General features: G+C 37.8%; 1 protein-coding gene across 1 annotated transcript; it reads left to right on the top strand.

Moving 5' to 3' along the window:
• The first annotated feature begins 2,673 nt into the window (after positions 1 to 2,673).
• LOC129199615 (protein FAM240B-like) lies at positions 2,674 to 11,830 on the top strand. The gene is made up of 3 exons (XM_054810380.1): positions 2,674 to 2,697; positions 8,323 to 8,471; positions 10,979 to 11,830. Exons 2-3 carry the CDS (start codon positions 8,326 to 8,328, stop codon positions 11,109 to 11,111), a joined length of 279 nt encoding a protein of 92 aa, XP_054666355.1. The 5' UTR covers positions 2,674 to 2,697; positions 8,323 to 8,325; the 3' UTR covers positions 11,112 to 11,830.
• The last annotated feature ends 379 nt before the right edge of the window (positions 11,831 to 12,209 follow it).

The raw sequence follows: 12,209 nt of genomic DNA, 5'->3' as shown, positions 1-12,209 counted from the left end.
ACCTATCCAATATGTGGGAAAGTGCAAAACCCCCCTCTGAGTCACACAGGAAATTAAAGAAGCATGCTATTGACTCTGTCTCTCAAGCCCAGAGTATTGCATTATTTATATAAAGTGGAGTAGCTCCAAGAAGCGAAACTTTAAGAATCTGACACCATCATCAGCAACTTGGGCATTTGCCTAGGGTCCAGGATCAGCTATCAGACAGAGCAGTCTGTCCTGGAGCAGTGAATTACCAATCTCCTGTTACATATCATGGCTACCTTCCACTAATAGTAGTGGTGCTGAGTGTCTTATTGAATGATTAGTGGAAAAATTAATTTTGCTGTTCGTCTAAACTTACTATGTACTCAATAGGGATACTTAATGACACATTACAATCTCCCTCTCTTCCTTTCTCCCCATCTACTAACCACATCCAGCAAGCAATAAATAATCAGTTTCTCTTTATGGTAAGAGATAAGGTAAACTTTACGACCTCTCCTTTACTATCTTCTCCTCTTTCCTACAGAGGAACCAACTTTTCTCTCTGGTGGTCTCACTGAGGTTTATCTATTTAAACTTACAACATTAGCTCCTAACTGATATTTAGCCTTGAATTTTGCTGCTTCTATTTCAGACCTTGTGCATTTTTCCCAGCTTATACTAGCTGATCTAAGAAAAGATATTACCTCTACATATGAATCTCATCCAAAATTCAGGCTTTGACAGAGAACTGGAATACAACCTACTGTGTTATAGGTGGAGACATATTCTGTCACATTTCAAATAAAGATATCAGTCTGACTTTACACCATTTTAAGGCTTTCAGACAAACTTCAGAGGATTTAATAATTAAAGCCCTGAAGGCAAATGAAATAAATACAAAGTGGGTTTGCCAAAGGTCAACCATGGCACATTACTTCAGTGTTTCTCTTTGACCAAGATAAATGTGGGCAGATACATGTGGACCAGATAAACTGTGAACCTCAGTAAAATATTTAACACAGTGGCACAGGAAAAATATTAGATAAACTGTACAAAAAAAAAAAAGAATCTTATACAAGACATTTAAGTGGGTAAGGAGTGGCTAAAATCAGATAATATCTTTTAGCAAAAGCTCCCTACCTGCAAGAAGGTTAAAAAAGGAATTTCTCCAGAGCTGTCTTAGAAGCAGTCTTACTACTGTTTTGAGTGGTGACATTTGGCACAAAATGAAGCAGTGAGTTAAATAAATTTTCTGGAGGACACAAAGGTTGCCATCAGCACAGGGGACTGAATTTCAAAGACAAGACACAGATGACCTGAAGGACTGAAATACAGAAAGTGGCACAAAAGGCAGGTCATGAACTTGGGATCTAATTAAAATTTCTGTTACAAGCTGGAGCTTATCAGTTGGAAAAAATAAGAGGAGAACTAGGTGGGTGCATTAATCAATTAGAGAGTGTTTATGAGCATGATACATCTCTGCAAAAGATAGATGCACTTCTAGATTTAGATGGTTATATCCAAACGAAATAAGGAAGCATATAAGGTGCTAGTACTCAGCTGGAATATGACATACAGTTCTCATTGCCTGTGTTCAATGAGGCTGCAGAGAAAGGCCATGAGACCTGTCAAGAGAATGAGTATGAGAAGAGTCCAAAGTCCTCGACTGATTTATCTTCAAAACAAGGAGAGAGAGGGGAGGTGGTTTCTGCTGTACATACCATGGAGCTAAGGGAAGGGTAATTTGTCTCTTGAATAAACTCAGGCTGTAAATCAGAAGAAAACTTACAGTACTTTGTGCAGAAATGTTCTGGAGCAACCTTTCACTGGAAATACCTGGAGTAAGAAACATAACTCATTTCAAGATGGAACTTGCCGAATTATCAGAGAGGTTATGCAGTCAGGTTGCCAATAACAGCTGAGAGCAGGAGGTCCCTCTCAGTATTCTCTCCCTTTGTCAGAGTAAGTAGCACCTTACTTCCCTGGGTTTTTCTGTTCACCCAGTGGTACCAGTGGAGGGAAGAAGAATCTGTCCAAGAAGTGGAAGTGCTAAATTCTGTAACAAATTACATGCGCTATGATTCCAGCTCGCAGCTGACTGAGTTCAGATTCCTGTGCTATTCAGCGTATTAACAGCTTAGCTGGAATCCTGTCATGTACCCTACCAGGTGGTCTTGCAACCAACGCTTTGAAAGGGGTGAAGAAGAAATCTATCTATCTGTCTGTCACTCAGTAGCACAATCCTGAGACAAGCTGTGTTATTCAACATGTTCTCTTCAGATCTATCCATTTTCTCGGAGTGGACGGTACTGAATTCTCGCAAGTCATATGGAAGTTATGTTCCAGTGATCTGCGCTTGTCAAAGAATAACTGTTTCTCCAGAGCCAACTTATGACATCAGTGGCACCTGCCAAAAATTATAGCATACATCAAATGTGGCATTCAGAGTTTGTGCCCTGTAACTGTCTGGTCATTCCACTTGGTGTGTTGCAGACTTCACAAAATGAGACTGTGAGTTTGGGTTTTTTCCCCCCGCCACTAAACTAATTCATAATAGCAGATGTCATCACTCCCAAATAAAAATGAGTGACGGATGAAAAGATTTCATCAGTTATTCCTGGCAGTTGGAGTCCCCTTGAAAAGGGGAACCCAGAGGTAAAACTGACACTATTCAGTAATCACTCAAGAAATCCATACTTTGACAGAAGAGGAAGCTACTATACAATCAAAGTAAGCATTTTTGTTCTTGTATTTTGGCCAGAATAAGATTATTCTTTTCCTGTCTTGATTATTAAATGCACCTAGACATACATGCCTATACATTTATTTTACTTTTTGTTAAATTGTGTGAATTTGAATAATGCTTTCTTCTTCTTCTCTCCATGACCTTGAATTCTGTATATTATGGTATACTTTATTGGAAGATAATCTGATCTTGTCTGATTTATAAAATATCAGAGATGTCCTGCCTCTGTTTTGTTTTAATCTAATCTTAAATTATTAATCTGTTATTTTTTCCTACATCTGTTTTTGGTATTACTAGAACTTCTGTGGTATACATACTTAAGCTGAAATTAAAACCACCATAAAATGAATATGTAAGGGGATATTAATCCTAATGATTCATTTTATAAGCATAATTTAAAACTTTTTAGAACATTAAGAAAAAAAGCACCATAAACAGGCTTTGAACTCATATACTGTACTGTGATAATTCTATAATGCTGGAAAATGTTCTATGCTTATGCCAATAAACCCCAGTGAAGGGCAAAAGGAACAGGAGACTAATTAGTGGCCTCACAAAGATAAAATAGCTCATGGTCATGATATGACCCAAGGGACTGAGTCCAGTTGAAGTCAAAGATAATCTTTCCATTGTTTACAGTGGTCTTGAAAAAAACTCTGAAGTGACTGGAAATTCTTTCAGAAACATGTTCATGCTCAACATTAATATTGGCTGATCTTCAAATTCATTGAAAGTGTTAAAATTAGTCCTATCTCTGCCTTTTAGAAAGGAAACATTATTTAAGATCTAAAAAACCAATCATTCTCATTAAAGATGTTCGTTCAGCAAATACTTTTGAAATAAAATTTAGAAATGTTCAAACATTATTTTATCTTGCTGGTTAAAATATTTTCTGATAAGAAAAAAACATAAGGTTGGTTTCTTTTTATTAGCCAAAGTAACTGATTTTTTAAATTATGCATCATTTAGATTAAAAAATAATTTTATTTTTTTCTCAAAATATGTTCAGTTAACAGCTTTACTGTATGTATTAAAATACTTCCCACTAGAAAGTAAAAGATTTTCAGAGAATCTTATTGTATGCACAAGTATTATCTCTCTGTATAAAATACTGAATTTTGAAGGCAATGGCTTGCTCAAGAAATGTATTAAATAGAAAGACTGAAAAAGGGTAAACAATGCCTCCTGAAGGTTCGGACAAGGTTTTCTTCTTTAGCTTGTTTATTTAAGATAAAGGTTATTAAAAATAGCACTTTTGTTCAAAACATCAAGAGCCATTTCTGACTCCAAAACTTTCTCTGGCAAGAGCCCAAAGTAGGAACATAAAGTGTGTAGAGGAGAAATTCCTTGTGTTAGATATTTGTTCAAAATCCTTTCTGTACCTCAGTGGAGGTACAATAATTCAAAATGTGCAGACCAGGAGAGGGCTAAGACCAGAGCGTTTGGAAACATACTAATTTAACACCTTTCCAAAGCACATTCAGCCTGCAGATCAGATTAAAAGACAGAAGGTTGCACCACTGGCTGTTTCTGCATTAATTTTGTGGCAGTGAATAAAAGTTGTGCATATAATAACTGCCAGCTAGAAGCAAAATTTATTCTCCCTTGCACTGGAGAGATCTGTTGAGGAAAAACTACTCATTATTCACACTTTAAACCTCCTTTAAACATGCTGTGGGACAACAGCTCAAAGAGTTTAAACCAATCCATCGTACATAGATGCTATCTGTATATCATGAGTGATTGGCTGTCTACAGATTTCTGCATGGCCATGTGATTTATGGTTTGATTATAAATGTGGGAGATTTTTCTTTTACAGTGAGGTTAATTTTATTTATTATTACTTCTTCCTGTGTACATTCTCTATAAAATAATAATTCATTAGCACATAGCTTAATTCCCATAAATGACGAATGCTGTAAAAAACACTTTTGTACACACATACACATATTTCTGACAGTTGAGTTTCAGAGCTACCAAATGAATAAGCCACATTAGCCCAACATCTAGTTTTACCTTTATTTAAACGTTGTTTTATCAGCTTGGCTCCCAAGAAAAGCAGCCAACTATACTTCAAATGGACAGGTAGGTCTGCACAACCCATACAAAAACAGTCCCTCCTCAACCCTCTTAGTTGAAGGTTTAATAAGGGATTCTGCCTTGCACCAGTGTTATGGACATTTTAGTAGTCCTTCATAGGAAATGTACTGCAGAAAGTTTCATAACATAAATTTTCAGTCCATAAATGATACTTACACTGATTCAAGTCTTCTGAATGAATCACTTTGAACCTATCGAAGTGTTGTTGTTGCTTATTTTACTTTCATATCAGTGGAAAAACATGTTAAATCAACCTGCCATTAGTAGTCAGAAAGACACCTCCTCGACTTTCCTTTAATCTCTCTAGAATGATATCTGGCTATCAAAAATGAAAATAAAGATGCTAAAGAACCTCTTTTCCTTGCTCACTTTCCACCTAGGCAAAACTGGTGGAGTGACTCTAAGAAAGTGTGTTTCTTACTTACAGAGAAAATCTAACTGTCCTGCTAGTTTCTGAACCCTGAGGTATCTGAGTGAAGGAATCAAGAACAAGCTTGCCAGTGTAACTCCAATTTATGTGATTTGGACATCTAAAAAGAAAGCAGAAAATCACTCAACAACAACAGCAGCAAAAGATGTTTTCTACAACAACAATAAAGAATTTGTTTGATACAAAGAAAACAAACCTAGAGAATTACTCAGAAATCCAAACCAAGCTCCTAAGTAGAACCTTTCAATTAGGAAAAAAAAAAAAAAAAAAAGTATTACACAGTATACGTGAACTCTAATCTCTGTATATGCATGTTGTAATGCCAGGCTCAAAGAATGTTTTCACACATCATAGCATGAGAGATGCTGGCTCATAATGCCAGCCAGCAACATCTTCAAAAGTCTTACATCAAGAATCTGTCTTATTCACTGTCACTGACATTCCTAGAACTATTATCAAGTCAAATGTTCTGGACTTGCAAAACGTTCCATAGACGTACCAGACTAAGATTTGCAGAAGTATCTTCATCTTTTGGGTACCTGTCTGATCACAGCTTGTTCCTCTGAGTGGAGCAGCCAAGATTTAAGGCAGCCAAAACCCTCATGCACTCCCATAAAATCTAACCAATTTATACCTCAGAAAAAGACTGGAGGCCCTCTCTGTACAACTTGAAGAACATCTACTAGAAGTTTAATAATAATAAAAAATCTCTAATGAAATGTTAATGTGTTATGGCAGACTCTTACATGAGGCAAAGTATAATAGAGTTTGGAGGGCAAACCTACTCAGACAGTTTGTCAGCAGCTTGCACTTTGCTTCTGAGGTAATGGCATAATTATCTGAAGAGTGTCAAGTGGGCAGCTGCTACTGATAGAAGAGCTTTTAAATGGCACAAAGACCCAGGTGACCTGCTGGTCTGGGATTGATGAAGTAATCATATTCCATCACTCACTGTAACAAGCTATTACCAGAGCATTTATTCTAACGCCGCTCAAAGCCTATAGAATAAGACACAGATAGGGTATGTTCCAGTGCGTTCGTGACATGCATACCTTTTTGCAAGATGAAGCCTTAAATAATTCTGTTACTTTAGGGCCTCAGAGTAAGACAAAAGATCATTAAAAGATTACCTGGGTTCCCATTTAGACCATATCACTGATAAACAAAGCACGTTTAGCGAAAGGTGGTAGTAGAACTGCTGTACCCACACCGGTGTAACAACTCCTGCTGTACCCGACTGTGCTACATCTACAGCATCCCCAGTCCACAGCAAGGGAAACACCAGGAAACTGCTGTTTGCCTCAGAGGAAAACATCTCTTTGTTCTGGTGATATTGCAGCTCTTGCCAACCTTGCTGTGGAGAGGACCAGTATCCTAACCACTCAAGCATGTCTGATACTCCATCACATAGGAGATTATATTACATGGACTAACCAGTTCACACTTACTACTCAGTTGAACTGTGCTGGTCTTTAAGCAACTAGGCTTCTCCGTGGAAAATTATTGCATCTGGAAGTGGCAGAAATTCTTCTTTTTCTTAAGAAAGTTTTTCAGTCCGGTCAGACTTAGCACCAAGTTTGGCAAAATTTTTTGCTATTATTGATCTTTCTAAAAAACAGGTTTGTGAAAATGATGTCAAATCTAAAAATATTCAATCTAGGAAGATGCTAAGATCTTACTTATGTGCCCTTTTAAAACTTCAGGAGTTTAAAATATATTATTTGATAGGAAGACCTTACATAAGTCTGCCTTCATTACGTTGCGTCTGACTGTCCTTCGCTTTTTCTCTGATCTTCCGCTTACAGCATCACACAAATCAAAGGTTTCCTCAGATTGGCCTACATTACCATAGCCTTCGTAGTATTTATCAAAGGTAGCTCATAAAATATGACATTGTCTATGAAGCAGACTCGTGAGTACATATCAGGGTCTATGAGGTATTAATTCATCAGCATTATAGAGTAAACAGTTGGCAAAAGTATCTAGTGACAGGAGAATATAGATGAACTCAAGGACGCTAAAGATTTCATAGGAACCCTCAAATGATGTGCTGATCTAGTCATAGAGCATGGGTTTGTTGGGTTTTTTGGTTTTTTTGTTTCTGGCATCCTTCCACTTGCTGAAGGGGGTTAGTGGACTAGACTGATGCAGGAAATCCTGCTTCACAGTTGGGGCAGAAGTGTAACGGGTTGATGGTACTTTGTTTAACATCATACTAAAGCCACATTTGGCCAGCAACAAATACAGTATATTGATGTAGCTTTTCTGGTTATTTCCTTTGGGGATAAACAACAGACCTTAACTTTTCAAAGTACCATTAAGGTCTGATAACCAATGCATATTTGGTAATATTAGCAAGTGCCTCAGCCATGATGAGAATTTTAAACCCCTCCATATTTGAATACTATGCACTAAGAAGGAGAAATTCACCTCATTTCTGTCCTTTTTCTCATTTATTGGAACTCATCTCTATATTTTAATGAGTTCTACTGTTAACAGTATTTAAGACTGAATTTTGATAAATTAAAGAACAAGGCCATAACAAGCTCCCCAGGGCTTTGCACTCTGTGTGCTTCAACTTTAGATTCATAATTCCTCTGCATATTTTGTGCTTGATATCATTTGGAGTAGTAAAAGGAATCATTTAAGAGCAACGTATTTCCCTTGGATAACAACCACCTATGATCTCTTTTAAAACTACAGAAGGTTAAAAAAGGAAAAGCCCTTCGTAATATCTCATCTGAACTTCGGTGACAATGGCATTGTATTTGAAAGCATTTTTCCCAAGTTCTTCCAAACCTACTAAAAATCTCATACATACTGAGGCCTCCACAATATTTCAGTGAACTCTGCCATACATAGTCATTACTCAGTAACAAAAATATAGGTATACCACCTAACTATTACCCAAGGCCTGTTTCAATGCCTTATATTTTGCTTCAAGGCAGAGTAAGCATCAGTTACCTATTCTTCTCAAGTGATATGCTTTATTTTAATAGCACTTCATGAGAAAGAAACTGCAAGAGTACCTGCCTCAGGTTAGGCTCCTGACTGCTCTGACCTCCAAATTTCTTTTCAGAAAATGAGCGAGAATACCAACTTTAGACGCCGCAAGATGGGTGGTCAAGATGCAGAAGGGCTGAAGAACTTCTGGGAAAAAGTCATCCAAGAGCAAACTAAGCAACGAGAAGGTGAAGAGTCTAGGTTAAGCAAAAGCGCCCTGAACAAGTAAGTGATATTTTTTTCTTTTGCACGAGACAGCAAGGCATATCATCACATGCTTTAAAATAAGGTACCCCGTTATTGTAATGCTTTATTCATAGCACAGATTGTGTTCTGGATCTTTGGCACCTTTCCTCTCACAGCTGCTTGTCTCGTATTTCCATGGCTCTTCTGCATGGAAACTCAGACAACCCTCACCCCTGAACCTCATGAGCATTCTTCAAAGGCCTTGGAGCATAGCCACATAAAAATAAAGCACCTTGGCACTATGGCTTGTGACAGCCAGAAAATATCAGGATTTTTACCTGGAACTGGTACAGCTTCACAAATAAATAAAATAGTATTACATTAAAGGGACAGGTAAACCACCCATTTAACGTGCAGCATAAAAAAATCCATAGCATCTTTATTATGTTTAACAGCCCTTTGCATCATACAAGCCCAAAGATAGAAATGGTACAATAAGATTTCCCATGAAACATATTTCATAAGTATTTCTGCTATACAACGGATAAAAAATAAAGCTATTCAAATTTATTTTTTTTTTTTCCCCCAAACAGTATAAAGCAACAGACGCTGCCTAGAAAGAGCTGTGACTGTGGTATAGATAATCCACACAAGTGTGGTAGACTGTTTCAAATACTTGCTCAACCTGTTGTACCTCAGGAGTTTGAACCAGGGTCTCCGGCACACTAAGTGAATCCCCTGACCAATAATGAATGGGGAAAGAAGAGAGGAAATATCTGTGTTTTTCTGATAGGCTTTCCTCCTGAAGTTGGCAAAGGTTCTTCTGCATAATCTTTCCTCAAAACTGGGACATTCACATAAATTAAGTTGACTTCAACAAACCGGAATGTGCTGGTAAAGGGCTGTTTCTTTAAAAAAATTTCAGGTACTCTGACGCTAATGCCCAAGCAAGAAGCTACTATTGTCATTTTAAAGAGGAGCAAATCAAGATCTGGGCAGGCCTTGTGTCCCAACAGTCAGGTGTAAACAGTCCTGCTCCCACTATCCTACTCCGGCCAGTCACTAATATTCCCAAATCCCAATCACCAAGTTGCTGGAGAGAAAACATGTATAATAAAACCCAGGAAAGTGTTCAGTTGCTTCAGAAAACTTTGTCACTCTAGCTTCACAAAAAACTGCCACAAGTAGACATCGCAAACCAATTGCAATTAGGGGTGTAGATAATATTTTTAACTTCACAAAGTTAAAAATGTTAAAAGCTTTTGTAAGAAAGATCTTCTCTGAACAGAAAAAAAAATGCAGCGAAATAACTTTGAATATGTCGTAACTTACATAGTTAATATGTCTTAATTGACTGGTCACAATTGAAATAGACCCAAGCAAATTTCTTCAAGGTCACTTGACCAAACCCAAATTGTTCACAAAGTGAACAATTTGAAAATAAAAAGATACTTTCAGGAGGTAATAGACAGCGTCATTACAAAATCTACGGGTCCACTAACTATCTCAGGTAAGTGGCACCTGGGAGAATTAGATGGCTCTAAGTACAGGCAAGTGCTCCCTCTGTGACAGCTAGGACACTAGCCGACAAGGAACACCAGTGCTTTCAATGGCAAGTTTTTACTAACTAATTGCACCGATTTTTTGAGGTTTAACTATATGCACAAGAGAATAGTGAAGCCACAGCAGGGTAAACCAAATGAGAAAAGTTTAAAGCACAATCTGAACCCAAACTCAGAAGCCAAACTAACACAAGCATCCATGTGAAACAGCTACTGCGAGTTATTCTCAGATCATTGGCTGCTGTTCTTTTTAACACACCAAATGTAATATAAAAACCCATATATTCCATGATGCATTTGGCATTGCCATATGATATCTAATCCTACAGCATTGCTGGGTCAGGTGTTTCATAACACCATTTCCTCTGGAAAATGACCCAGCCAACAATATCTTGCAGTGGTCCCTAGTGATTTTCTCTTCTGTCTGTACTATAGTTGTGTCTTGAAGCTATGTGGCTCCTCTTGCATGTGACATCAATTCCTTTCATTCATCATACAAGGTCTGCAGAGATGGTTACTTTTTTTCCTTTTTTTTTTTTTTCTTCAGAGTAAACCCAAATGGACATATTTAAAGCTCATGTTGCTCTTTTCCACAGCATTTTACAGCAAACTTGAGGGACCAGAGGGGTGTAATTGTATTCTTTAATTTACACATTGAATGACCTTACTAGATAGACAGTACTTCTATGTGGCTTTGAGAATACCCTAGAGGAAAAAACAGAGCTCTTCACACCGACAGTATTTCAGCAGTTGTTTGACTCATTAGGAATCCAGCAATGTCACCCACTGATAGCATCAGCACTATCCCTTTCTCTCCTGCATTCCCAATCTAGCAAGCTAGAGAGAGATGTGTAGATGGTAAATAAATACGGAACAAGTGCTATGGTGATGAAAGAGAGGAAAGCTTCGACCCTGCTGAAAAGCCCTGGATACATTTGAAGGGTTTGGCTCAGTACTTGCTAAGCGCTTGTCCTCTCTTTGCAGACTCCGCCGCGAATGGACTCTGCGACTGGAAGGCCGAGCAAGGCAGGTCCAGGCGCACAAGAAAACGCAGAAAGAACAGATGACGCTGCTGTCCATTGGGGATCTTCCCTCGCCAGATAAAACTGTTGCTTAAAGTTACTGTGAAAACACAGAAAGCGTTGGGCCTGACCCTGACCTTCTGCATGCACCTACACTTCAGCATTTACACTGCTGAACAAGCAAAAGGTCAGAACCTGGCCCTTTTCCAGGCTGTTTACTAGAGCTACTAATAAAGACCTACTGAAATTCAGTGCAAGAATAAGGCCACAGGACATAATCTCAAAAAAAAAATGCAAAGGGATAGATGAGAAGCAGACACCTTTAATTCTCCATGAGGTATTATTACTGCGATGCAGCAGGACTTTCTTATGTAACTCTGCATTTCCAAGTGACAGCAACATATTTCTAGGAAAGAGGATTGCTTGTTTAATAGGAATAATACATTCAGATGACTGCATGCAAAATTGCACATTTCCATTTACAGAGCTCACAGAGTCTGGCTTAATGCAGATATAAGCTGTTCTGCCTGTCTTGATGAGCCACGGTGGAGGGACTTAAGGATTAGTCTGATCAGCTAGACAGAAGGAGAAATACATTCATTAATGGAATCAGGAGAAAAAAGAACAAGCTTTTCTGATCAACATATAAGAAAATTTACAGATCTTAATCATTAAATGAACAGAGGAAAGGATTTTGACTTTTGTTGGGTAGGTAAGAAAAAGACTGCTGAGGTTATTACGGAACCCGTCTGAGAAATGTCAGAGCAAGTGACTATGAAAGAGAGTTGCAAATAGAAGGCAGCGAATTGGTTCATCGCAACAGCACAGGAATGCTTTGCAAGGTATCACTTGCCATACCTGGGGTGCACTAATCCAAACATTTGCCTCATTTCATCTTCTTCTAGGTCAGATGAAATACAGGGGGGAATAACTAAACACATGATAATAATAGTGTGTTCTGTTTACCTATACGTCTGTGCATCCAAATACCATATCTTTTGGATGAAAACATTTAGTTGTTATCTCTTCAATTAATTTCTTTGATATGCAAGAGAAGAGTCGTAAGTCTAAACAACTATTTTTCTCTAACAATATTGAGCCAGATGGAATTTTACCTTGCATCTTTGTTTACACGGAAGAAGTAGATAGGAATACATTTCATGAATTTCAAAACTAAACAAAAATTAATCCAT

The sequence above is a fragment of the Grus americana genome, chromosome Z (genome assembly GCF_028858705.1).
Source record: "Grus americana isolate bGruAme1 chromosome Z, bGruAme1.mat, whole genome shotgun sequence".
Taxonomy (NCBI): Eukaryota; Metazoa; Chordata; class Aves; order Gruiformes; family Gruidae; genus Grus; species Grus americana.
Note: the sequence above shows the minus strand (reverse complement) of the source record. Positions and strands in the feature narration are given on the sequence as shown.